Here is a 26066-nt window from a genome sequence, read left to right as displayed (position 1 = left end):
TTCGCTGGGTTTCCCCTCCCCCCCCCCGGATTCTCCCTTCCCCTCATTTCGCCGCTCCTCATTCCAGTCGGTTCTTGTGTGCACACGAGATCATGGCCACGAGGAATGTGGAATCTGGGAGGGATGCGCTCCCTCCATCGGGACCGGTCTACAAGGTCTACAAGCGACGATTCTGGGGACTGATCCAGCTGGTACTGTTGAACATTGTCGTCAGTTGGGATGTAAGTTGCAAGAGCGGAACTGTACAGAAACCACGCTCTAACATCGCGCGACAGTGGTTGACCTTCTCCGCGATATCGACCACCGCTGCCGAGCACTTCAAGGTCTCCGAGAGCGCCATCAACTGGATGAGCACCGGCTATCTCTTTGCCTTTTGCGCCGCCAGCCCGTGAGTTCGCTGCTCATAGTTCATCATTGGCATCAAACAGCACGCACCTAACTCAGGACTCTCCCATTCAGCGTCGTCATCTTCACCCTCAACAAAGGCGGCCCCAAGCCCGCGATCATCATCACCTCCTCTCTGCTGCTGGCCGGCAATTGGATCCGATATGCCGGCACGCGAGCTCGCGGCGGGATGTTTGTGGTGGCCATGTTCGGCCAAATCCTGATCGGCCTGGCGCAGCCATTCTGTCTCAGTGCACCGACACGGTACAGCGACCTCTGGTTCTCCGATCGAGGACGCACGAGCGCGACGGCCGTGGCAACGCTCGCCAACCCCCTCGGTGCAGCGCTGGGTCAACTCATCGACTCGTTCTGGGCCACCGAGCCGGACGACGTCCCCAACATGGTGCTGTACATCTCGATCATCGTGAGCCTCACTCTCTATCCAACCTCCTCGTGACCAACACTCACCCCACAAACAACAGGCAACCATCGCCGCACTCCCATCCTTCATCCTCCCCTCTGCACCACCGACCCCGCCCAGCGCCTCCTCCGCCGGCCACCAGAACACCAACACAAGCGAGCCAACCCCACTCCTCCCAACCGTCACGCAGCTCCTGCGCACCCTCGAATTCTACCTCATCCTGATCCCCTTCTCCATCTACGTAGGCTTCTTCAACAGCGTCTCCTCGCTCCTGAACCAGATCCTCAGCCCCTACGGGGCCAGCGAGACCGAAGCCGGGATCGCGGGGGGCATCCTCATCGTCGTGGGCCTGCTGGTCTCGGCACTCATCTCCCCGATCACCGACCGGTACAAGCACTACCTCGCCACGATCCGTATCCTGGTCCCCATCGTCGCCGCCTCGTACATCGGGCTAATCTTCGCCCCGGCTAGCAGCGCGGGCATCGGCCCCACGTACGCCGTGTGCGCCCTGCTGGGCGCCTCCTCGTTCGGCCTGCTGCCCGTCGTGCTCGAATTCCTCGTCGAGATCACCTACCCGTTCTCCCCGGAGGTCGGAAGCACCCTCTGCTGGACGGGCGGGCAGCTGCTGGGCGCCGTGTTCATCCTCGTGCAGGACTCCCTCAAGGCCGGGAAGCACGCCACCCCGCCGGAGAACATGCGGAACGCGCTCATCTTCTCCGCCGTCGTGGCGGCCGTGGCGGCCCCGCTGCCGCTGTGCATCGGGTTGTTTGGCCGGGACGTGCGCCGCAGGCGGCTGGATGTGGATCGCGGGGTGGATCTGGGGGAGGTCGTCGGGGACGATGATGAGACCATTGGCAACGACGCGGACGCGATCCGTCGCGGGGATACAGCCGGCAGTGCGGGCGAGAAAGGAAAGTCCCGATTCAAGTGGTCGGTCTCCTCGAGACAGTGATTTGGCGGAGTAAGCGGTTGTAGTAGGGGTTGTGTACGTGCGTATGTGTGTGCCGTGCTCGCATTGCTGGCACAGAGCCTGTCCATGACCCAATCTGTCGCCATGTTTACTCGAATCTGAAGCCTCGAGTTAGCAGATTGACCGGAACGAGGTGGGATTGCCGGTGACTATCACGATCCCCTTGAATTTGAAGCTTGGAGTCTGCAGATGGACCGCGAAGAGGTGGACTACGATCCATGATGAATATATGATTGATACCCGACTTTGACTGCGAACCCTGGGATCTGGAAATCCCCGTCAGTGTATAGTGCTAGTTTAGTCTGCGAGCCTGCAATGCTATGCTATGTATTTCCATGCCCCGGGATTAATGACCTACCTTCCAAGAGATACACCAGTAGAGGCACCCAGAAAATAATACCCTAGCAGCGCTAAAGCAGGTTCTCCATGAGCCCCCCGGCCCCGGCTCAGTCGGCCATGGCTTTGCCAAGCTCCCCTCTGTCTTGGTGGGCGTGCACGGAGCAGAAGCGCCCGCTATTCGTCCGGCGTGGGCAGAGCTGATATTCGATTGCGACTGGATGGATGCTGTCTTGGATGATTTGAAGGTGTACTGTGGTGAATAGAGACAAGGCTTCGGGCTGCTGAGACTTGTCAGTGGTACTGACCGCGGCGATGAGCGGAGAAGAGACAGGCGCCACGTCGGCGGAGGTGGATGGGCATCACAGGAAAGAGATAGGTAGGCTGAACAGACACCAGACACGTCTTGCCCGCCAGGGCATCAAACTACACCAACCCGATCCAGAAAGAACAATTCACATTCATCTAAAAACAAAGGAGACCAAAGTAAATAATAAAAGCACAGTTCAAACAGGCAGAGACCAGCTATCTGTACATACACAGCAAGGGATTCTTGATCCAGAATCCCTGTTTCCCTCCTCCCCAGCTCACAATAAGACGAAAAAGAACAGGAAAAGAGGTAGGTTCTCCCCCTTCTATTCGTGTTCATCTATCCATGTAGCAGGTGAAAAAACAATAAAATATCTCCAAAACCTGTCGTTTCAGCGGCAAGTGTTGACAGACACATTTTTTTCACCCTGGAACAACAAAAATCAAAGCCATCATACAACACTCTAGACCTGAAACGGAAACGGTTGTCTTTCTTGAGTACGCGATCGGTCTCCCCTATTTCGCCCCGCGCGAGGGTTTCATTCCGTCGTTGTTATACAATCGAGACTGAGCTTAGCGGTGGTCATGACAATTTTCGAAAAGACACATCGCGCGGCGGAGGGGAAAGAGGAGGTAATCGTTTCGCAAGTCGTAGCCCGTTTAGGCGAGCTGCTTCCAGAGCTTGGGGGCGGCGCACTGAGTGGCGCAGTGCGTGAGGTGGAAGACTGTTGGGTGAAAGAGAGAAAAAGATGATTAGTCACACGCATTGAATGGGATCCTGGAAAGACAGATGGACTTACACTCCTCAACGCAGTCCTCCTTGGGACCCTTGTAGTCCTCATCCTCCTCCTGCTTGGTTACGCGCTCGATGCACTCATCGAAGTGGTGCTTGTAGGGGGCGCACTGGGCGGAGTTGGCGCACTCTGTAGTTTGGAGGCATAAAGGTCAGCAAACCTGTCCAATTGAGACTGGGACAAGCATTGAGTTTCGCGAGGTTGATGCAGCGCCAATGACGCTGAATCAGCGGGTATTGGGTTGGCCAATTCCCGTCAGGAAGACTGGTGGATGGCAGAAATTGGGGGGTTGTCTGATATGTCAAGGACAAGCCATTGCCGCGGCGGAATTCCAGATTCGATCCAACATCGAGCCTCAACGCAGACAAAATGCAGTAATCAAGTCGATCCAGGGATAACTTCACTCACCCTCCTCGAGCTTGGGCTTGATGTCCTCGGGCTCCTCCTCCTCTTCCTCCTCTTCTTCCTCTTCCTCTTCCTCCTCCTGGGGCTCCTCCTCCTCGGAAGACTCCTCAGCGGGGGTCTCCTCAGCGGACTCCTCGGTGGACTCTTCGCTGGAAGCGGCAGCCTCCTCGGCGGGCTTCTCCTCGGAAGACTCAGCCTCCTGGCTGCTGGTCTGCTCGACGGACTCGGCGGGAGCCTCAGCCTGAGCCTCGGGGAAGCCGAAGGAGGAGATGACGTCGGAGAAGAAGTCGGCGAGACCCATTGTGTTCGTGTGCGGGGGGAGGAAACTGGTCAATTGATGACTACCGGGGAGAGCCTAGGGTGGGCGAGGGTGTGGGGGTGGTAGTGGTGGTGGTGCGGTGGGCAGCAACGAGCGAGTTTGGATGAGGTTGGCGGTTTTGAGCTTTGGCACTTCCTTTGCCGTCTGGGAAAATCGGAACGCCCCGGCCGCCGGCGAAAGGCCAATTATCGCACCCATGATTGGCCCATCCGCGTCGGAAGGGAGATGACTAATCGCTGAACTACAGAATGGAACTACCATAACTCATAAAACCAGAAGATACCTAGTATACAAGCCATCTGGAATTGATTGTTTCTTTTTCTCTCCTCTGTTCTCGTATGCACAGCTATAAGCCTTCATCAACTGGCACGGCGCAGTCTTGCCTCCAATTCATCCGCCACGCTTTGCTGCTGAACCGTCTCATAGTCTGGCGGTGGCTCCACTAGGCTGGAATCCGCCTCTGCTGCATGAGGCTGACTCTGTGGACTCATGCACTGGTCCTGGCTAACTTGACCTTCCCCAGCACCGCTGCTTGAGGGGCCAGAATAGGCAGGCAGCTCGTCCAAATGAATCGTGGAGAGGTCAACGTTCCGGGCTCCGCGACTGCTTGCTTGCGAGGTTTCGACCGCCTGCTGTAGACGCTCCTTGATTCGCTCGAAATGGTTATGGAAGTCGAATGCGCCTCCTTCTTTGAAAGTCACTTTGGCCTGTACAGCAGGCAAGGATGGAGGGATGCCGCCTCCCGATACGGGCTGGACCAGGGCGATCCAGGCATTTGGCCCAAAGAACGGCGCAGTGACGTGGGTATCGTGAACATTTAGCAGCGGCGCAGAGAACGACTGGAAGGTCTGCGATTTCTGTGTCGGGATATAGACAACCTGCCAACCTATGTCAGTCAAGAATCCCAGACCAAACCCCTGCAGGGTAAGTGAGATGGCAATACCCGCTGGTTTGTTAAGAAGATTCGACCAGCACTGCTTTGGATGGAAAATGAGTTTTTGCCTCCGGATGAGCTCAGCGGCTGTAGTGCGAGGCTGGTGCGAGGCGGAGATGTATAGATCAGCTGCTCATGCGGCAGGCGGACAAAGCCATCCTGGTCCTGGAGCATCACCCAGCTGTGCAATCACAGGTCAGACTAAGAACATCATAACACAGGATTCAACAGTAAATGCAGTAGCATCGATGGTAAGCAGAGGCGACCGGTGCTGGGGTCAAGCCTAGCGAACCCTCATACGTTGACAGCGAACTATGAGCAAGCGGAGAATGAGGAAGTCATATACATACTTGATCGACATAATTGCCTAGTATTAAGGCTGGATGTACAGGGCTAACCTTGCAGATTATGGTGTTGCTCGGACGTACAGACAAGTGACAGTAGCAACTTGCGTAGCTGGAACAACTGAGAGAAAGGACTGAGGATGTGAAGCCAGCTCCAGGGCAACCCAGGCTGAAACAACCGACAGACGGGAAGCCACAGGGGCAGGCCGTTGATCCTGAGGTCGCGGGTTTGAGATCGGTGAACAGATGAGTTAGGGTGTGTGGTTGGTGATCCCCGATCAGTTATGCAACAGTCTGTGGGTTGGTGGTAGTGTATATCAGATCCGAGTTCTAGAAGTCCGATCGAATAGGATAGGATAAACTGCGGACAGGGACCGGACCGGATCAAACAGCCACCAATAAAGATAGGTGAACAGTGAGCCTAGATGAACCAGTGAATATGACCAGGAGGTCCCTGAGCTTGTCTGCTTTTCAAAGGCCTGGAGAGTCAACTTGAGTAGAGTTTCGATCAATAGTGATGATTGATGATTAGGATGAGTGGAAGTGCAGTGCGGGCAGTGAAAGCACCGGTGGGAATTGTTCATGTAATACTAATAATACTGGGTCCGCGGGGCGGCCGTCAGGCGGGGAAACTCCCAATCTCAGAGTCTGTCTGTGTCCCAAGTCATATGAATAATATTAACTCTTTCCAGATTGTATAAATAGTGTGCTTTCTACAGTTGCCTTGTCCTACTCACTGCATTGATATACTATATCCCTAACCTGGCCAAGGTTGCCTCTGAGCTGCACCTAGCAATCTAGTTAATCCTGCAGAGAATGTTCGATGCTATAGTTAGTATCTGTCTGGTGATCCTCTAGAACTTCTTCCCTTCTTACCGGGACTGCAGACTGCAGACTGCATACTACATACTACATCCTAGACACTAAAACTAAACATGCTACGATACATGCACTATACTAAAAGGGTTTCAGAAAGGCATTCCATCTACCGGAAGTGTCTCTGATGAAGCTTCGAAAAAGCAGCCACCCACATCAGTCCCAACTTAGTGGCACACAACCTGGGTGGGAGAGCTACTGAAGTCTTAAGCTGACCTTTTTTTTTTTTTTTTTTCTTTTTTTTTTTTTTTTTCACTTTTTTTTTTTTTTTTTTTTTTTTTTTTTTTTTTTTTTTTTTTTTTTTTTTTTTTTGTGGCTTGGGGGGGGGGGGGGGGGGGGGGGGGGGGGGGGGGGGGGCGAACAGGCAGATGGAAAGTGGACAGCGGAAAGAAGGGTGATGGTGATTTACACGTGGAGAAAGCCGTCGGATCCTCCAGTATGTTGCCGACCCACACACGCCTACCTACAGGTTACGTTTCCGGTTTCCCCTTCGGTGTTTCTCCCCTTGGCTCCAGGCTGGTCATTTATCTTCGCCTCGGTCGGTCGGTCGGTCAGCCTTATTCCAATTGCTTGGTTCCCACCCCCCCCAGATTCCTCCTCCCTGGTTTGATTCCGAGATTGACTTCCATCATTATTTCTCAATTGAGTGTGTTGTGTGGCCTGATGACCGCCTGCTTTGCCACCAGAAATTTCCCACTTTAAACAGAAACAGTGTGTAGCCTGCCGGGCACGGTCCTATCGGTCAGGACCACATCGTGACACTTTCTTCTACCTCATTTTTGAACTCTATTGCGGACTGGCAGTTTCTCCAGTCTCTCTCCCGTTGATTCCGAACTTGATTCTCCGTGTACCGTACGTCAATTGTGGGAAATCTGACCACACGCCGCAAGTACCGATTCGGCCATCCCCTTTCTCCGTCCGTGTCGCGAACTCGAAATCCCGAGGCCCTCTTCCTTCCGTCGTACCAGTCTTTGTGCTGCCAGAAATAGAGACGACCATGTCGACCTCGATACACCTGTCGCGGTTCAGGAAATGGCTGCTGGCCTCTCCGCCAATGGAGTTTGTCATTGCGCAGCTCCGGGAGTTGTTGGTTGGGGCGATCAAGCAGGGTCCAGTTCCACAGCATATCGCGTTCGTCATGGACGGGAACCGGAGATTTGCGCGGTCACATGGCATCGAGACCGTGGAGGGGCACAATATGGGTTTCGAGGCCCTGGCAAGAGTGAGTCGTTTGCTCCGGAGTCGTCCCGTTCTTCATCCATGCTATTGATCTCTCGCTGACTTTTTTTCGGTTTCTCCTAGATCCTCGAAGTGTGCTACAAGAGCGGAGTTAAGGTAGTTACGATTTATGCCTTCAGTATCGAGAATTTCAAGCGGTCGAAGTTCGAGGTGGACGCCTTGATGGAGATGGCGCGGGTCAAGCTGTCCCAGATGGCCCAGCACGGAGAGATATTGGATCGGTATGGCGCCAAAGTGCGAGTATTGGGCCGACTGGACATGCTGAAGCCCGATGTTCTGGCTGCCGTCAACCGGGCGGTCGACATGACGAGCGGGAACGGCGAGCGCATCCTCAACATCTGCTTTCCGTACACCTCGCGCGACGAGATCACGGGCGCCATCCGGGATACTGTATCGGAATACAGCCAGCCGCTGCCGGCGAATCGCCCATCGAACGCCAGCCAGCGTACGCCCTTCTCCGAGACACACATCACGCAGACTATCCGAGCCCGCGCGCAGCCCATGAAAGCGGACGATCTGCCCAGTGACGTCGAGACAGCGTCGGAATCGTCCCACGAGGACGGCGCCCCCCCAAATAACCTCCCGAACCAGGTCTACGAGTCCGGTTCTTCATTCTCGTCCTCCTCCACCCTGCATTTAGGCGGGCAAACGGACGCAGCCAACGGCAGGGAGGACTCGCCGCGGAAGGAGAAAGCCGTGTACATGTCCCCCGAGACGATCACCCGGCAGACGCTAACCGAGCACATGTTCACGGGCGACAATCCTCCCTTGGATCTCCTGGTCCGCACGTCGGGCGTGGAGCGGCTCAGCGACTTCATGCTCTGGCAATGCGACGAGGAGACGGAGATCGTCTTCCTCGACGTCCTGTGGCCGGATTTCGACCTGTGGCATTTCCTGCCGGTGTTACTGGGCTGGCAGCGTCGGATCTCCAAGGCGAAGAAGAACCCGGACGCGGAAGGCGACTTCGACGGGGAGAGTTATGAGCCCACCGAAGAGAGCAATGGCAAGGTCAAGGGCTTGTAGTCGAATTTGCGGTTTGCACATATATCATCAAAAACACCCTCAGGAGTTTGGAGTTGCTTTTCTTTGACGCAGCAGCAGCTGTTGGAACTGATATTCCCCTTTGTTTCATTCCCATTCGTTTTGTACTCGTTTATAGCGCAGTAGAGGTAGAAAAGTGAATCATGGGCGTGGCGTGGATATACGCATGCAGACAGACAGACAGACAGACCAGACATACACCAAAGATACAGTACACATGCAGCATGTACAAGCCATCCACTGATCCACTGACTCGGTGCAAATCATCACTCATACGGTGTAGAAATAGGGCGGGTCTTATCTGCCTGAGTCAGTGGCACCAGCAAATAGAATTGCGTGGATGCGCCGTGCTCCGATACCGGGTGGCACGTGACTTCCGGCGGCGGGGGAAAGGCAGCTACAGTAGTAACCCTGAGGTCAATGACCAGGCGATCCTACTTTGACTTTTCTTCTCCTTCTTTTTTATCTTTTCTCTCCATCCTGATCATCTCCTCCCTTCCCACTGACCGTCTCTATTCTCTCACAATGGCTATCGCAGGCTCCAAGGTTCTCCTGCTGGGCTCCGGCTTCGGTATGCTTTAACCCTCTCCGCAATGCGGGGTGACTCACTCACGTACTTGCCATCGACACGGACATGAACACTGACACTGACACCCGGGAATAGTGACCAAGCCCACCGTCGAGGTCCTCAGCAAGGCCGACGTGCACGTCACCGTCGGTAAGCCATCCCCCCATGCACCCCCCTCCCAAACCCAAAGACCCCAGAACTAACCCCTCCAAGCCTGCCGCACGCTCGAATCGGCCCAGAAACTCAGCGAAGGGTTCCCGAACACGACGGCGATCTCGCTGGACGTCAACGACGATGCGGCGCTGGACCAGGCGCTGGCGAAGGTCGACCTGGCCATCTCGCTGATCCCCTACACCTTCCACGCGCAGGTCATCAAGGCGGCCATCCGCACCAAGAAGCACGTCGTGACGACCTCGTACGTCTCGCCGGCCATGATGGAGTTGGACGCGGCCGCCAAGGAGGCCGGCATCGTCGTCATGAACGAGATCGGTCTGGATCCTGTACGTTTGCCTTGCCCGGCCCTTACCCTGACCCAGTGTCCCCATCCCTCCCCTTCCAATATTGCCAGAGCATCGTTGCCAGAGCATCCATCGGCATCATCATTCCATCGACCAAGTATTGACAAAGTTGAAAGGGAATCGACCACCTCTACGCCGTGAAGACCATCTCCGAAGTGCACGCCGAAGGCGGCAAGATCACGAGCTTCCTAAGCTACTGCGGCGGGCTGCCCGCCCCCGAGTGCTCCAACAACCCGCTGGGCTACAAATTCTCCTGGTCCTCGCGGGGCGTGCTCCTGGCCCTGCGCAACGCGGCCAAATTCTACCGGGACGGGGAGGAATTCAGCGTCGCGGGGCCAGACCTCATGGCAACCGCGAAGCCGTACTTCATCTACCCGGGCTTTGCCTTCGTAGCGTACCCGAACCGCGACTCGACGCCGTACCGCGAGCGGTACAGCATCCCTGAAGCGCAGACGGTGATCCGGGGCACCCTGCGGTACCAGGGGTTCCCGGAGATGATCAAGGTGCTGGTCGACATCGGGTTCCTGGACGACACGCCGCAGGAATACCTGGCCCCCGGCGCGAAGATCAGCTGGAAGGAGGCCACGCAGAAGATCCTGGGCGCCACCTCATCCGCCGAAAAGGATCTGGAGTGGGCGATCGCCAGCAAGACGCAGTTCGCCAACAACGACGAGCGCAACCGCATCATCTCCGGTCTGCGCTGGATCGGTCTGTTCTCCGACGAGGCCACCAGTCCCCGCGGCAACCCGCTCGACACGCTGTGCGCCACCCTCGAGCAGAAGATGCAGTACGCTGAGGACGAGCGCGACCTCGTCATGCTGCAGCACCGCTTCGAGATCGAGCACAAGGACGGCAGCAAGGAGACCCGCACTAGCACCCTGTGCGAGTACGGCGTCCCCGGCGGTTACTCCGCCATGGCCAAGACGGTCGGCGTCCCCTGCGGTGTCGCTGTCAAGTTGGTGCTCGACGGCACTATTAACCAGAAGGTCTGTTTCCTTTCCCTCCCCCTTCTGCACTTGATGCAGAGTATAGTATTTTGAAGCTGAGTGGAGGCTAATCGGTATTTGATAGGGTGTCATCGCTCCCATGACCATGGATATTTGCACCCCTCTCATCAAGGCCCTCAAGGACGACTACGGTATCGAGATGATCGAGAAGACTCTGTAAACATCTCGAACAGAGTTTCTCGCTTGTGTGTTACGAATCCAATTAATGACGTGAAAATGGCCGACTATATAAGGCAACAAAAGGCTAGGGTAGAGAAAAACAATACTATACAACGCAGTCAAATTTATATTTCTCCTTCTACACGTAGTGATAAAATATATCCAAACATATAAAATTTTGCATTGGGGATTAGGATATCGTATCTGCATATCAAGCTTAGGTACCTTACTACAAGGAACTAATGCCAGGGAAAGATGTACTGTACTAGTCATTGTCTGTCTATCGTGGACTCGTCGAACACGTGCGCGCAACCCCCCCTTCGCCGCCGACGGTACAGGGTACGTGTGTATATATCCGGAAGAAAGGAAGGTATGATCAAGGTATGATGACGGTGCCGCAGCGCATAATGCCTGCTTTATGCCCAGGAACCCCCCAAACGCCTCAACCCAGCGGTCCGCCCTAACACGACAAAAACAAAATTGACGACGCGCGTTGATATGGACAGGTTTATGGCTTTAAATCATCCGCTCTCTACCCAATTATAGTGTTCCCAGATGAGAAGTTTAAAGATTCTTCACAAACTCATGCATGTGCTCAGAGGATAGTGCCAAACCTAAACCCAGCAAGAGGACAACCAAGGCGATCAGTAGCTGTTTTCCAGAAGGAGAGGTCGCTGGGGAGGACCTGGTGTACACAGGACCTTGTAAGGAAGGGAAACAGGGAGGGGAAAATCTCATAGCACATACCCAAAAGTCTGCTTGATACTGCGGATGTAGTACACATCCCAGTTCTGCTTGGTCACGTCCTCCTGGCCGACGGGGACGCCGGTCCAGGTCACGCGCATCTGGGTCACACCGTCGACGTCGTTCTGGTCGAGCTTGATGTCGAGCGTACTGAAGTGACCCTCGGGCCATTGGGCCAGGCGCCACTTCTGTGTGATTTCGGTGGGCTCGAGCTTGACGTACTCGCCGCTGACATTGCCATCGAAGATGGCGAACTTGCCGCCGACGTGGGCGCCCTCGAACTGACGGGGAGCACCGCGGGTGAACGCGGCAATGCGTTGAGGGTCGGTGAAAGTGTTGTACAACTCCTCGGCGGTGGTGCGGAACTCGTCCGAGGCAGTCACGGTGGTGGTGTTGACCGAGACCTTATTGCTAGTGGTGGTGGTGGTGGCGACGGGGGCGGCGGTCTCCTTCTTGTTTTGGGGGTGGTACTTGGGCGCAGCGAAGCCGCTGGAAGGGTTGACACCAGGGGCATGCTGGAGGTCCTTGCCGTGCTCGGTGATCAGAGCCGGAGCAAGCGTGGCGAGTTCCTTACGGAGCTGGGGGACGAGCTTGGAGCGAACAAGGTCCTTCACGGCCTGCTTGGAGGGGGAATCGGAGTAGTTCTCGATTTCAAACTGAGTAGCCCAGACGGTCAGTCAACCCCCTTCAGGACGGCAATGGGGGCGGCTGATAGGGAACATACGACGTACTCATCTTCCTCGGTATCATGGGCTACCTCAGGAATGGTGATGGTACCACTAACGGACTCCTCGTCCTTGGTCTTACCTGTCAAAAGGTCTTAGTCGCGCCTCGGAAAGAAAGCACTCTTGTTGTCATTTACGAACCTTCATACTCCAGCTGTACTTTGACGTCGAACAAGGTGATGACCTTGCCCTTCCGCTGGCTGACGTCTACATCGCCATCCATCGACAGCAGGTTGGAAATCTTGGCGGAGGCGCCATTGTCCTCTGCGGAGACGACAACGAGCTTCTCCTTAAGGTAGTCTTTGGCCCAGCCCGAGGCGTCCTTGTTCACCCAGTGCCAGTTGTTGGGGTTGTGCAGAACCATGTTGGTTGTTTTATTTTATTTAAGGATTGGTCTAATGACTTGGGTTGCAGGAAGAAGCTGCTTCTATTGCGGGGCAAAACTTCGCTAGTGTGGGAAATTTTAGCGAGTCTCAAACTGCTTGGTTTTTGATTTCCCACTGGAATGGAGGGAGGCTAGGGTTCTGAGGAGACACAATGATTAGCATATATCTCCAACCAGTGTTTCAAGAGCATAGAGCATGAACGGTGTGAAAGAATGTCAGGATCCAGTTAGCGTTTCCGGATCGCAAGCTAATCAGCATGGAGGATAGAGTAAATATCCCCGTCTGACTGGTGCCAGCTATGATGTCTCATCATGAAAAGTTTGTGCCCCTTGTCCTTGACCACGAGGCAAATGGCCGGAGGGGTGAAGGAGGGGGAAGTGCATTGAAGGAAAAGAGTGAAAAACTCAGTGCAACTCACAGTTTAGGAGACAAAACGTCCAGAATTAAGACGCTGTAGAGATGATAGATCAATCAAAGTCCACTGGAGCAATGAAAAGTAGGCGAGAGTGACAAAGAAAAGGTACCGTGGGAGGGGAACAGCCTGGTTTTTCTACGGAGAGGAGTTTAGGTTGAGGATTCGGAAGGAAAGCTCTAGAAGATTTAATTTCAATGCCGGAGAGTGGGTAGTTGAGTCACGTGGGAAGGCGGTCGGCCACGTCGCCTAATTGCTGTCATTCTGCCTCAGCACTCATACTCAGATATCAAGTAGTTAATCAATCAATCAATTCAGTAACGAGCGAATGTGGGGTATCTTATAGCAATAAAGCAGAACCAGAGAAACACAACAAAAAAACTCAAGCAATTTTGATCCAGCCCATCACTTCAACTCTCATGCCTGCTCCAACTGCTCAATATCATCCCACCCATTCTCTGCAATGAGTTGCTCCTTTACCCGCTCCCGTAATCCTTGGATCTGACTCCCAAGCGCTTCAGCCCACTGGCCTTCCACTGTAGCGACCTTGTCCTTCAGGTCACCGGTCAATGTACGTTCTTCGTCTGCTCTGAGCGCTTGCAGCTCTTGTAGGACCTTGGTCTCCGCCTCGCCCTGGCAGATGCGCTCGGCTTCCACAAGACTGCAGTTCGCTTTCATCACCGCCGATTTGACCTCGTGCAACAAACAGAACAGGTTGATCTGTGACTCAATGTACTGGTAGCTGGATTTTTCCGCGTGCGAGACCAGCGTGTAGAGATATTGCAGCGGATGCCGGTGGTAACTGGGATTCTCATCATACTCATTGCTGGGGATCTGAATGAGAAAGCCACGGACATCCTCCGGGATCTGCTGGACCAGGGCGAGAAGAGGCGGAGCAATGTCCCAGAAGGCAGACAGTTGAATTTCCACCCCTCGGGCCACGTTCTCTTCGATCACGTCCAAGAACGACTCCAGACGAGCCAAGGCACTGGCCTCATGATTGACTCGACGGTCCAATGCATCTTTCTGAAAGAACTCACGGGTTTCAAGTACCTTCTCGTCATTCCCAGCTTGCTTATATGGCAGCAGAACCACCGCCTTGTACTTCTCATCCCGATCACTGATGAGTTCAAAGACTTCGCGGTGTAGGTTTTCTCTGGCCTCGAAGAGCCACTTGAGTTGGGTGAGTTTCTCCAGCAGTTCTGGCTTCTCATCACCTTCCTCCTGTGTCTGGTCAGGCGTCCCACACCGTGCGTCGTCAAATAGCTTGCTGCGTAGCTCGTCGATGCAGGATGTCGCCCGTTCAATTCGGTCTCTCAGTATTGCGCGCATCGGCTTGAAAACTGATTCCTGAAAATCATCTAACTGTCTCTGCATAACCTCTCTCTCGAGGGCGTCTTCCTCCACTAACAACGCTGCTTCGGCTTCTGCGGCCTCCGCGAACGTGATACTACCTTGCTGAATCTCGCTCTGGATGTTGGCCTTAAACTGTCGGCGACCGTCCTTGACTCGATTTTGATGCTTCTGAAATAGGACCGCCATATCGGTTTCATGGCGTTGCCGGGTAGCTTTGATCTCGGATATATCAGTGATGGAACGAACCAACGTCCGATACGTTACAAGGTCAGGGTGACTATTATTCACGGCAGGATAATGTCTGGGATAGGGTGGCGGTAGGGTAATAAGCCTCGAAACATCCATCTTCGACCTCTCTTCATGCCGTTCGAGGCGGCCGATGCCATTGCGGGTCGGATGAACCGGTATTTCAGGCTCCTCATGCCACCCAACTTTCTCGGGGGGGTATTCATCTGGACCGTAAGTCATGCGTTGGCCGGTTGAATCCTGGTCGCCACCAATGCCACTCCCGGAAAGACTCTGGCTTTCTTCGAGGAGCAGGGCCTCACGCGGCAGACCCATGTACTTGCTTTCCCTCTTTGAGCGTTGCACTCTTCTCTCCCCCCCTTCACTACTAGAGCCAGTTTTTGATTCCCACCATCGACTGGGAGCACGTCCTCGGGAGCTCATCTCATCATTGCTGAGACCCAGGCTTGCAATCGGCGAGAGACACGGCTGGTAATTATTCCACCAAGCGGACTCGGGCCGAGATTGAGGAATGTCCAGCTTGGGCTTGGGGACTGCTACGTTGGATGCCCTCTTAGGGGGCATTACAGGAGCAATGGCAGAAGCCATTTGGGTAGTCTGCGGTGTCTTCGGTGGCAACTCGAACAATTGCCGGACTACCTCTTCCACGTCAAAGGAGCCTGTGTTCCAGACTTTAGCATACTTCTCGCGTCGGATTTGAGATTCCGCGATAATGAACTCCGTGAACACTTGGAGTGCTTCCTTCTCGTCCACCGCATCTGCTTCTTTCTCAACGAAAACCTGATGCCTTTGCGTAGCGTTTCGGAGGAACTCATCATCGCGCTTGATGACCGAGTCAAGAGAGGGGCCTTGCTGGGCTGAGAGGCGGCGCGGTGCCAGAGGCGATACGGCGGGAACACTGTCATTAGGCAAGTGCAGGATATGCGACACTGGGCGCTCGTCTTTGACTCTCGATTGAGATGGCGATCGTTCCTGTCTCGGTTGGAGTGGAGGTGTTGGAAGGGTTTTGGAAGGGAGCGCCGGCGACGTTCGCTTCGATTTTGCCGTACCCGGTGAGAATGGCGGAGTCTGTGCATACCCAGCCGGGGCTCCTAGCGGGCTCGGCTCAGCTTTAGGGGTCGAAAATGGGGATCGATTCGAAAACAAGCCTCCAGAAGACGCTCTGGATCTTGACGGAACTTGCTGCTGCATCTCGGAGCCCACACTGCGCGTACTCCGCGGCGTGATCTTGGCTGAAACCTGATGTGGTGTTCGCTCCGATTCACCATTTGTGTCTTCTAAGACCAAGTTGGACGGTTTTATTTTCTCCAGTGCTTCAGCCCATGGGTTACTGCTCATGGACACCGCACTGAGATCATCTAAGACTTGACTCTGCCGGTTTCTGCGTTCTATTCGTCTCTCGCGAATTCCCTTGGCGTTGGGATCTTTGATAGCCGGGCTTCGAAAAAGGCCGCCGCTGACAGAGCTTTGTGCTGTCTGAGAAGTATCATGCGATGTTGAACTGCTGCCAGATGCATTATTCATAGTGTCTATGCTCAGGGGCATCTTATCGTGCTTCTGCTTGACTACTGAGATGGTCTCATCCACCCAGCCAGCAGGTGTTGGTGGTATGCTATCGAGGGTGGTTCCCAGGGGCGGAGGCGCCCGTGCTTTCCCGGTTCTCGCAGGGACTTGATGAGTGCGCGCAGGCGACGTATCAGACAGCCCGTTCACACTCTGGGACCTTGTGCCCGGCGGAGGACCCGGAGGAGGTGGAGGAAGGGGCATTCCTGGCTCCCAGCCTTGTGTTGGAAGTGATCCACTCCGGGTTTGACTGTGAGTTCGGGATGAGCTCGTGCTGCTCACCACGGGTCCCGCCGAGACGGCTCTTCGTGAAGCAGGAGGACGGCCTGTATCGTCCATGCCATCAAATGCTGGCATATGACTGCCATTATTTGACTGCGAGGCCCGCAGACCCTCCGATGAGACGACGACATACGGTCTCGACCCTATCGATGCGGTGGCCTGGTCCTGGTAAGGTTCTCCTCTACTACGAGACGATGATCTGGACCCTGCGAGACTTTGCGGTAGCGGGGGTGGAGGAGGAAGTGAAACTCGTCGGTTCCGGCCGGGTTCGTTTCCTACGAACATAGATAGCGGGCGCGCCCGTGGAAGACGACGCTGTTGATACTCCGAGGCTTGATCCATGCTCGAGCGCAATGCTCCTGTATTCGAAGAGGTGGCACTCGGGGATGTCGAGCCCAAGGAGGAGGTGTTATGGCTGGCATTATCTCTGGGTTGCTGCTGGTGCTGATGACTGGGCGGCGAGTATGGAGGAGGTGGGGGTGACAACGATACATCTGCAACGATCACATTAGGCACTTTTCAACTCCGGACTGGAATCGCCCACGACATCTATAGCTATAATGATGGAGAGGGGCATGGAATATAGAACGGGAGTCAGACCTGAGTGAGGCCCCGATGAACGTGGCTGGGGCACAATCCTCAGCATGTTATTTGCTTGAGAATAAGTCTGTTGCCCCGAATTGACTGAGGTATGTCCCACCGGCCCCCAATCCTGAGGGTTATAGGGCACGTTATACTGTCGGGACGACATGGGCGAAGATCCGAGGGCGAATCCTCCAGGAGAAGCCACTACAGGAGACTGGCCGTGGGTGAATGGGCTCGACAGAGAAGTCGTCGAAAGAGGCGCCGGGGAATATGCTGCCCCTAAACCAAGTCCAAGGCCTTGGAATTGACTACTGTTCAAGGCTGTTGTCAAAGGGGGAGGCTGCACCGCATGCTCGCGACGACGGGGTGAGATTTGGTTGCTGTTGCTGTGATAGGGACTCGGCCAGCTGCTCAGAGGTTGTACACCAGACGCCAGCTCGTCGCCAGCATTGCTCGAAGACTGCCAACTATCGAGAAGGCTGTGATCAGCAACCCTCGGACCCTCGCAGCAGGAGATTGCCAAAGGGAGGAAACCGCGGGATGATGAGTGAGTGAGGAGAGTGGGAGAAGCCAAGCACACCTATTCATACTCGTAACCGATCAAGAGCGCGATAGCCATGGCTGGGGGAGCTGCGTGCAAGGCAAGATTACGGTCAAGCGTAGACACGAAGGAGGCGAGCCGACCAGAGAATACGATAGGTGGTGGAGAGAAAGTCAAAGGGCTGAAGGGCCACAGGATAATTCTATTCTTTGCAACAATTCTCCAGCCCAAACGCGGGTCCCAATGGCAGGGATTCGTCGACCGGTCCAATTTGCGGCCGCCATCGTGGGCTGTAGTGGGTTTGGGGGACCACTGAGAACTTGGAAGGAGGGGGAGAAAGCAAGAAGATGAGATAAAGGACAAGAATAGAACATCAGGAGACGCATGGTCCAGGGACAAGCATGAATGTGACGAGAGATGCAGCTGAGGCGGGTTGAATCACAGCCGGCGCGATCACTGGCGCTTAACCCTCGCACCCTCACAACCACTCAGAGCCAGGGATCAAGTGCCAAGGGTCTGTTTCCTTGGTCAGTTCCGACTCTTCGTCCGACCCTAAGTACTACAAGGGAAAACACATTAGGAAAAATTAGGTATAGTAAACGTCAAAAGAAGATTCTATTTTAATCTCAAATCATAAGCTTTGACTAATGCACTCTAGACATCTAGATGAATCTGACATTTGACGGCCCTCTCCTCTTGCTCGGTGGCTACGCTGGTTCAAGATTGCATATCCTAGAAGTCACTGGAAGCTATATTAGCCATTTGATCATCTCACTCATGCGGTATGCAAGAAACAAAAGAGAGGAAGTAACAAGTCTTCTCCATTTCAGATAAATGCCCTGTCACAGGCGGTGGTCATCAAGGTATTTCTTTATGTTGACCGTCGTGATAAATAAAGAATAAATCATCATTGGAGAAGAGGAAGGCAAACGAAAAAGAAAATCAGGTTCAGCTTACATTCATCTTGTGAAAGGTTGGAGCTCGTACTTGGCCAACATCAGGACCAAGTCAAGCTCCAACCTGATGTTCAAGAGCTGTGATCACGGATACACCAATACCTGCTCAGCTTATTAGTACTGAGAGTGGTACGTGAATGAGATGATCATGAAGCATGGCGACGAGTCAGTCATGACAGGTGTCGTCTCGGCCCGCAAAGCAAGCTTGGACATATGCTTGTCTTTGTTTTATGTCGTATCATCATTCAAGGAAGCCAGGCAAAGGAAAGAGGCAGTGACATACTTAGACCTCTTTCTCCCAGTCAGAGCTAACCCAGACACAGTGGGATTGACAATATCTATCAGGTTGCGAGTCAGCCACGTCCATTAGAGATTCGAGATGCAAAGATTCTCGCAACAACCATGTCAGAAATGCATGAATGGTTAAAAAAAGATGTTGTCTGCATGGATAACTCCAATAAGACTCGTCATCTAAGGGAATCATCATTGTGTTGGGTGGAGGATGGACAGAAAACAAAATAGAATTACCTTTTGATATTCTAAAGCAGGGATTACTGTGTGTAGCCTGTGATTACTTTCATGATGATCAGCCTCAGGCCATACATCAACGCTGACATGAAGTGTGCTTCGAGCGAGTATCTCAGTGGGCGAGGTTTTCTAGGCCTGCCACAAAAAGGGCATATCCATCATGACCGGACGCTATGTCGTAACGCCGTCGGAGCCCAGTGCCGTTTCATCTTCGAAAGTCGCATCTGAAGAGGCAAGGGAAAAGTGGATGGCTTACCCTCTTGGCTGAATTCGCAAGCGTTGTCTGTGATGTAAAACCTGTGGAAATCTTTTGAACTGTTAGCCAATGCTAAGTTGGTTCATGAGGCTTGACAAGCAGAAGCGGTGTAAATTAAATCAGAAATAGCCATTTGATATCGTCCAGGACCCGAAGGCCTCAGTCGGTAATTTCCAGCGTATATAAACGTTTGAAGCATCATATGAAGAGTGAAGTGAAGGGGCAGTGCCAGGAATAGGGGGAATCCACATACCATTAGTGACGGGTTGAATCTCGAGTCATGGTCGAGATGAAGCTAAAAGGTAAGTGTTCTGTAGACTGATTAGCACCCTGCCAACCACTCGACTGTGGTCAAGAGACAAGATCAAGTCCTTCGCAAATGCATCAGACTGACGTGCAAACAAGTGAGTTTTCATTCCCCGGATGGGGGTCAAAGACTCTAGTTTGAAATGTGGTTGTAGGTATCATCATAGAAGGATGATGTGAGGTTGGGATGAGGGGTGATCTCGATGCTGGAGTAGCACTTACCAAAAGGATCCTGTTCAGCGAAGAACCAGACGTGTCAGTTCCAAATGTGCATGGTGAGCAAATAGTTCTACAAGCTGTGTCATATCTGAAGCCACGATCATAACAGGCAGACAGACATTGCAACAGAGAATGTTGTTGTGATGGGAAAAAAAGCTCAAAAAGAAAAGTGAGTCGAACTTTTTAAAGCTCTCCCGCCCGGAGCCAATTTTTACCGAGGAGTTAGTTAGGCTGTATGCGGTTAGTCGGCGTAAGCGAGAAACGCGTTGGCTGCTTAGGTCAGCCCTGCCCTTTCTGCGGGCAGAACCATGAGACCCAGCAGGCGGAACGTGGAGCGGTCAGCTCCGGACTCGAGGATCCCGAATGGAAAGATAGCCGAGCCTCTCAGTCGGGCCTCGACTCTTTTCCTTTGGATAGTTCGGAATAGTTCGATGCGGGCTGATCAATCTCCGCGTGTCTGCTGACCTGCCCAAAACCCACTTCAATGCTCTCCTCAAACGCGAGGATACGAGTATTTTTCCTTCCACCTATTGAGGTTGTTTTGGTCTCTCGATGTCTGAGATCTGACTGATGGATTCACTAGTTTGGGTCGAACCATTGCCGGGTTGACCGAACTGTTGTTCCTCCTGGAAGAGTCAGTCTACCACCGATAATGGCAACAAACGAGAGTCAATTGCGCTGACACTGGTGTCCTGCCCCTGGGATTGACACAAAAGTATCAGTCGTCAACAATAGCGAAGCTTAACATACACTGATCACCTCTAGGCTCTCCAGAGTCGAGTCTGGACTCCCAGCTGGGTATACATGCTCTCTCGGTGAGGCGGGGAAAGTCGGGGGTCGTTCGGGCAGCCGGACCAGGGACTGAAGGGAAAACTCGGGCTGCGACCGAAAGCGGAGAAGAGACGGGAATGACGAAAACTATCCCCATTGCAGTCATTTCAGTCATTGCGTCAATTGATAGTCTTTGCCCATCCGGTTTGTTAGAGTGACGTTAGCCAGAACCACTCCTTTTCCCCGGCAAAAGATTGCTCCTTTTAAAGTCCGGCCACTGTTCCTCTTCTCAACTCCTTCACATACTCTACTTCTTTTCTAAAACACTTGCTTGGATCAACTCCTCTCTCTCTGCGACTTACCAATTTGTCTCTCTCCTCGAAACCCCACTTCCATACATATACATATCCCCAAATCACCCCTCCTTCGGCACCACCCCTCTCCCAATCCCTTTGAGCTCTCCTCTAAACGACAATCTCCGTATCTTCCTGCTTTCTCCGTTGAACCGAGGTTGCAATTTACTTAAAAACAATCTCAATTCCCACTTCGCCGGAATCGGAAGTTTATAGTTGCGCAGCTCTCTCGCTCTACTACCCATCTCACTCACTCCCCCACATACATACCCACATTTACACATCATGGCTGCCGGCGCTCCCCCTGTTGGACAGGAAAACATCAACACCGACATTGTCACCCTCACCCGATGGCTCACTGAAGAGCAGGCCAAGGTACCCGAGGCCACCGGTGACTTCACGTGAGTTCTGCCCCCTTCCCCCCTCTTCCCCTCCAGGCACGTGCGCGCGCGCAAAACCTCCAGCAACCTTGGGAACCCAAACACTAAACACGCAAAACTCGTAACAGACTTCTCTGCCACGCCTTGCAATTCGCCTTCAAGTCGATTGCTTACTACATCCGTCGCGCCTCGCTGATCAACTTGACGGGACTGGCGGGATCGTCCAACACGACGGGCGACGATCAGAAGAAGCTTGACGTCATCGGCAATGACATCTTCATCGCGGCGATGAAGGGGTCGGGCAAGTGCCGGCTCCTGGTGTCCGAGGAGGAGGAGGAGACGATCATCTTCGATGAGCACCCGGACGCGCGCTACGCGGTGGTGTGCGACCCGATCGATGGCTCCTCCAACCTGGACGCAGGCGTCTCGGTGGGCACCATCTTCGGCATCTTCCGCCTGCCCGACGAGGTGCTGGGCGCCGGCAAGCAGGTGACGGCCAAGGACCTGCTGCGCGCCGGCACGGAGATGGTCGCCTCCGGATTCACCATGTACGGCGCCTCAGCCCAGCTGGTCATCACCATGCGCAACGGCACCGTCAACGGCTTCACCATGGAGAACTCCCTGGGCGAGTTCATCCTCACCCACCCAGACATGCAGCTGCCCGCCAAGCGCGCCATCTACTCGGTCAACGAGGGCAACAGCATGTACTGGGACGACTGGACCAACGCCTACTTCCACTCCCTCAAGTTCCCCGGCGAGGGCCAGAAGCCCTACAGCGCCCGCTACATCGGCTCCATGGTCGCCGACGCCTACCGCACCCTCCTCTACGGCGGCGTCTTCGCCTACCCCGCCGACAAGAAGAGCCCCAAGGGCAAGCTCCGCATCCTCTACGAATGCGCCCCCATGGCCATGCTCTTCGAGAACGCCGGCGGCCTTGCCGTCAACTCCCGCATGGAGCGTCTCCTCGAGGTCGTCCCCGAGCACATCCACGACCGTAGCGGTGTCTTCCTCGGCTCCAAGGACGAGGTCCAGAAGATCATCGACACCTACAACCAGCACAAGAAATGAATTACCGTTCAAAAACAAACAAAAAAAAGGAATAAGTAAATACCCCCAAACTGCAATTGAATGGGTACGGTGCTCCGGGGCTGGCCAGGGAGTTCTCTTCAGCATGTCACGAGTTACGTTGTAATTAACGATACGCTCTATTAAAACAATCTAAATTCAAGAAAAACATTTCAAAAAATCCAACGTTTTCTCGCCCTGTCGACTGTAGAAAAGTGGTAAGGTCGTAGTTGTTATCACTGTCTGGAGTGTTTCCTTCGTCCTCCGCCGTTATATATTTCCACCAATGAGCAACCCCTTGATCAGAAAGAATAAACCCCTCCCCCTCCCCCTCCCCTCTCGTGATAAAATTGGTCTCCCTTCTCAACCATGACCAGACTGTACGTCCCAGGGAATCAGTACTATTTGGATCACTCTCTTCTGGCCTGCGGCTCAATCTGGTTTTTGGTCTCCAGGAGTGAGATCGACGGTAGTCCAGGGGGAATGATGTCATTTGTCCCACTATGTACCCAGCCGTTCACTACAGCCATCCAGAAACGCAGATATTCAATACGGGACCCAGTTTACATATACCGTAACAGGGGGCAGGCAATAGTTCCTACGATCTGATTGCAAGTATCGTATGCTCTAGTTACTAACCCGAGCGAGTAAATGGTCTAATCCAAGACAGACGCTAGCTAGGAACAGAAGACGAGAACACACGGACGCAATAAAAAAGAAACGAAAGGCATGTACAGAACAATCTGTGATCAACAGATCCAGACAACCACCCAAAAGAAAGAAAACTAATCCACCGGATCATCCTCAAGGAGGGTCTTGAAGCTGAACGGGCTAAACGGCAAGCCTTCGCCCATGAAATGCTTGCTCATGGCTTCGACCCAGTGCAGACGGAGCGAGTGCAGCATGGCACTGGTGCCTTCCATGACACACAGAATGGCGATGGTCAAGGTGAACCAGAGGTAGAAGGTGACCACGATCATGAGGACGCGGATGGTGCCGGACTCCTGCTTGAAGGCGCCGCCGATGGTCATGTCCCACAGCACGATGGACAGCTGCTGGTGGGCCAAGGAGAGCGCCCACAGACGCAGGTACGAGGCGGTGTGGGAGATACAGTTCAGGCAGAACTCGATCGTGTGAATCACCTGGTGGATCATGATCTCGGAGAAGTCGAATTCCTCGTGCTCCTCGTCGCCGATATCCTGCGCGATCATCGCCACTCCCTCGCCGTCGCTGGCCAGGCTGTCACGGCCTCCGGGCGCGCGGCCATCCAGGTCACCGTCATCTTCCAGTGCGCTAACACGCGACTGCTCGCCGAGACCCCGGTACCCGAGAGCGCGAGCACGGTTGTGCTCCCAGCGGAGGTAGAATGGCTTGAAGAAAAGCATGATTGGCACCTGAATGACTGCGAGGAGCAGAAGAACGACCTGAACACCAGCTTGGCCAGGATACAGTTGCTCCTCGACAGTTCCAGGGTTGAGGAACATGAAGATGAGCATGTTCAAGAGACCCGGAGGAGACTGTCCACGAGCATTCCAGTCCACAGACCACTTGTAGAGGATGGTGAGGACGAGGTAACCGAAGATAGACTGGAAGAAGATCATTCCCGGGATGAAGTTACCGAAAATATCGACCTTGGACTTGAAGTGACGCGCATTGACGTATTGCAGGCATAGAGCGTAAGTCATCTGCTAAGAGTTAGAACAATCGTCGGTATGGAATAGATATAAGCATAAGTACTTACATGAGTCCAACCGAGAACGATACTCATCTTCATTTTCAAGCTGTTGGTGAAAAGCAGGGAGTTCTCCGCTCCGTGCCAATTCCAGTCGAGACCGAATGGATAGCGATCGCTGCCCTTCAGCACTGCGTTCACAGTTTGTCCTTGCTGGATGTCCTCAGGCCACTTCCAAGCACTGGAGAAGATAGTGAATGACTTCGAGAAGATATCATTGTAAATCAAACCCGTGTACATGGAAAAGATACCCATCATCAACATGATGTAACGGCCGTAGAAAGCCATGTACGTCAGTTCATCCAACTTTGTCTTCTGCAACTTGCGTTCCCAGAAGATCATCGCAGAGGCTGCCAGGAACATCAAACTACCGTGACCGAAATCACCGAACATGACAGCGAACAGGAAGGGGAACGTAACGACAGTGTAAAGACCGGGGTTGGCTTCGGAGTACTTGGGAATACCGTAGGCATTGACAATAGTCTGGAAGGCCTCGGTGAATTTGTTAGTGCGCATGTAGGTGGGGGGCGTCTTGTTGGTACGGATTTGGTTGACAATGGTGGGCACGCTCAATCCAGCACGATCATTGACATCCTGCAAGGTCGACTTGATCAAGGCCAACGAATTGGTCGGACACCAAGCCTCGGCGATGAGGGTTTTGCGAGCTTGATCGTAAGAGAACTTGTTGAGAGTATCGTAAACTGCCTTCTCTTTCTTGACGATTATCATCCAAGCTGCGAGCGAGCGAGCGATCTGTGAAAGCTCCGCATCGAGCGTGTTCTTAGTGTTGCGGAGAACGTTCCCAACGTCACTCAAGCGGGTGTTGACCTCGTGAATCTGGTCGCGTCTGAGTTCACTGTTCTCATCGACATTGTACAACGAGGCGCCGAGAGACTCGGAAATCTTTCTGATCTTGGCGATGATACTCTTTCCATGGGCGAAGATGACGAATACGTTCTTGTGAGACTCCTCGTTGGTCGAGGGGTCGATGATAGCCTCCGGGATCTCAGACTGGTTCATGTAGAGGTTACCACGCAGGGTACGCCACAAGATTCGCTCAAAGGCGCCAATCCTATCCCGGGGAATCACACCCGCCACGAAGCCAATATTCATCTCCAGGAAGGACTGCTGACCCTGCGCGTCGCCGTTGGTACCTTGGTGTTCAACGTCACGAAGTAGCGGGGCCTCGTCATTGTCGAAAGACTGGCGAATCTCTTCGGTGTGGCTGTGGGCGCGATCGAAGAAACCACCGGCCTCCCTCAGGACCCAACGCCACTCGGTGAGTTCCACCTCACGCTTTTTCAAGGTCTCGTAGCTATCATTCAATGAGGCAATCCGCTGTTCGAGGCTTTCGCTCCGTTCTGCCAGTTCATCGATCTCTGAAGCCATGGGCGCTGCCAGTGTATCCGAGAATTCAGAGGAGGACCTCATGGGGATGCTCGCCTTGTCCATTTGTCCGTGGAAATAGCCTGGCGCGAGAAACAAGTTAGTCTACCGCCCAGCTTCCCATTCTTGACTTCATTGTATCACGTACGCAACTGTCTCTCCACATTGTCCAACCGACGGATTTCCTTTGTGAAGGTACGTTGAAAGGCATTGGTGTCGGGGTTGAGCTAGCGGCAGCCAGACGGTCAGTTGAGTGACATCCGTGGATGAAGAATATTGTTGGAACTTACATCTCTGAATTCAACCTGACCAAGTTCACCCAGAGCACTGACAACTTCTCTACCGATTTCATTGGCGATGTAAAGCTGGGTCAGACTCATGTCCGACGACCGGAAGAAGGTGTCCCTTGGAGCCATGGTGACGGGAGAAGCTGCCGGCAGCAGTACCTATCCACAGCAAGGAATAAGTGCGCAGTAGCGCTATTATCAGGGAATGTATAGAAAGGAGTAACAATAGAAGCTTTCGTACGATAACGAAGAAGCTTTGAGCTAATGGAAAGAGCCCCAACGCCTGACTTCGGTAGAAGCTCGATGATGCACTTGAGATCAAGCCCGGTTCGGAGAGCCGCGTGGCTGCTTCAAGTCACATGA

At 53.7% G+C, this 26066-nt stretch overlaps 10 protein-coding genes across 10 annotated transcripts; 5 read left to right on the top strand and 5 right to left on the bottom strand.

Annotated features, from left to right (window-relative positions):
* The first annotated feature begins 27 nt into the window (after nucleotides 1-27).
* On the top strand, nucleotides 28-2054 carry BO82DRAFT_390101 (putative cell surface receptor/MFS transporter (FLVCR)). Its single transcript, XM_025638495.1, has 4 exons — nucleotides 28-221; nucleotides 276-388; nucleotides 445-808; nucleotides 867-2054. Exons 1-4 carry the CDS (start codon nucleotides 93-95, stop codon nucleotides 1755-1757), a joined length of 1497 nt encoding a protein of 498 aa, XP_025494535.1. The 5' UTR covers nucleotides 28-92; the 3' UTR covers nucleotides 1758-2054.
* A 1026-nt stretch (nucleotides 2055-3080) lies between these two features.
* BO82DRAFT_277050 (cytochrome b-c1 complex subunit 6 family protein) lies at nucleotides 3081-3920 on the bottom strand (the record flags this gene model as incomplete). Its single annotated transcript, XM_025631169.1, has 3 exons — nucleotides 3081-3145; nucleotides 3221-3343; nucleotides 3623-3920. The coding sequence occupies 3 exons, from the start codon at nucleotides 3918-3920 to the stop codon at nucleotides 3081-3083; spliced, it is 486 nt and encodes a 161-aa protein (XP_025494534.1).
* Nucleotides 3921-4297: 377 nt separating this feature from the next.
* On the bottom strand, nucleotides 4298-5046 carry BO82DRAFT_277300 (uncharacterized protein; the record flags this gene model as incomplete). Its single annotated transcript, XM_025631183.1, has 2 exons — nucleotides 4298-4816; nucleotides 4882-5046. 2 exons carry the CDS (start codon nucleotides 5044-5046, stop codon nucleotides 4298-4300), a joined length of 684 nt encoding a protein of 227 aa, XP_025494533.1.
* Nucleotides 5047-6445: 1399 nt separating this feature from the next.
* BO82DRAFT_16355 (uncharacterized protein) lies at nucleotides 6446-6942 on the top strand. The gene has a single exon (XM_025630282.1). It carries the CDS (start codon nucleotides 6531-6533, stop codon nucleotides 6792-6794), a length of 264 nt encoding a protein of 87 aa, XP_025494532.1. The 5' UTR covers nucleotides 6446-6530; the 3' UTR covers nucleotides 6795-6942.
* Nucleotides 6943-8435, top strand: BO82DRAFT_16356 (undecaprenyl diphosphate synthase family protein). Its single transcript, XM_025630283.1, has 2 exons — nucleotides 6943-7314; nucleotides 7395-8435. Exons 1-2 carry the CDS (start codon nucleotides 7090-7092, stop codon nucleotides 8352-8354), a joined length of 1185 nt encoding a protein of 394 aa, XP_025494531.1. The 5' UTR covers nucleotides 6943-7089; the 3' UTR covers nucleotides 8355-8435.
* A 380-nt stretch (nucleotides 8436-8815) lies between these two features.
* On the top strand, nucleotides 8816-10743 carry lys9 (saccharopine dehydrogenase (NADP+, L-glutamate-forming)). Its single transcript, XM_025634548.1, has 5 exons — nucleotides 8816-8943; nucleotides 9037-9090; nucleotides 9154-9440; nucleotides 9575-10444; nucleotides 10530-10743. The coding sequence occupies exons 1-5, from the start codon at nucleotides 8898-8900 to the stop codon at nucleotides 10623-10625; spliced, it is 1353 nt and encodes a 450-aa protein (XP_025494530.1). The 5' UTR covers nucleotides 8816-8897; the 3' UTR covers nucleotides 10626-10743.
* Nucleotides 10744-10828: 85 nt separating this feature from the next.
* BO82DRAFT_351911 (AHA1 family protein) lies at nucleotides 10829-12914 on the bottom strand. Its single transcript, XM_025634547.1, has 4 exons — nucleotides 12235-12914; nucleotides 12093-12175; nucleotides 11372-12024; nucleotides 10829-11238 (listed from the first exon to the last, which is right to left on the bottom strand). The coding sequence occupies exons 1-4, from the start codon at nucleotides 12455-12457 to the stop codon at nucleotides 11220-11222; spliced, it is 978 nt and encodes a 325-aa protein (XP_025494529.1). The 5' UTR covers nucleotides 12458-12914; the 3' UTR covers nucleotides 10829-11219.
* Nucleotides 12915-13161: 247 nt separating this feature from the next.
* BO82DRAFT_430052 (uncharacterized protein) lies at nucleotides 13162-17542 on the bottom strand (the record flags this gene model as incomplete). Its single annotated transcript, XM_025640594.1, has 3 exons — nucleotides 13162-16832; nucleotides 16939-17390; nucleotides 17514-17542. 3 exons carry the CDS (start codon nucleotides 17540-17542, stop codon nucleotides 13309-13311), a joined length of 4005 nt encoding a protein of 1334 aa, XP_025494528.1. The 3' UTR covers nucleotides 13162-13308.
* A 3557-nt stretch (nucleotides 17543-21099) lies between these two features.
* Nucleotides 21100-22464, top strand: fbp1 (fructose 1,6-bisphosphate 1-phosphatase). Its single transcript, XM_025634545.1, has one exon. The coding sequence runs from the start codon at nucleotides 21522-21524 to the stop codon at nucleotides 22299-22301; it is 780 nt and encodes a 259-aa protein (XP_025494527.1). The 5' UTR covers nucleotides 21100-21521; the 3' UTR covers nucleotides 22302-22464.
* A 417-nt stretch (nucleotides 22465-22881) lies between these two features.
* Nucleotides 22882-25984, bottom strand: BO82DRAFT_351906 (H(+)-transporting V0 sector ATPase subunit a). The gene is made up of 4 exons (XM_025634544.1): nucleotides 25707-25984; nucleotides 25565-25643; nucleotides 24040-25499; nucleotides 22882-23983 (listed from the first exon to the last, which is right to left on the bottom strand). The coding sequence occupies exons 1-4, from the start codon at nucleotides 25830-25832 to the stop codon at nucleotides 23084-23086; spliced, it is 2565 nt and encodes an 854-aa protein (XP_025494526.1). The 5' UTR covers nucleotides 25833-25984; the 3' UTR covers nucleotides 22882-23083.
* Between the last annotated feature and the right edge of the window lie 82 nt (nucleotides 25985-26066).

This window comes from Aspergillus uvarum (assembly GCF_003184745.1).
Source record: "Aspergillus uvarum CBS 121591 unplaced genomic scaffold BO82scaffold_11, whole genome shotgun sequence".
Classification (NCBI taxonomy): Eukaryota; Fungi; Ascomycota; class Eurotiomycetes; order Eurotiales; family Aspergillaceae; genus Aspergillus; species Aspergillus uvarum.
This window is presented reverse-complemented; position numbering and strand designations above follow the sequence as displayed.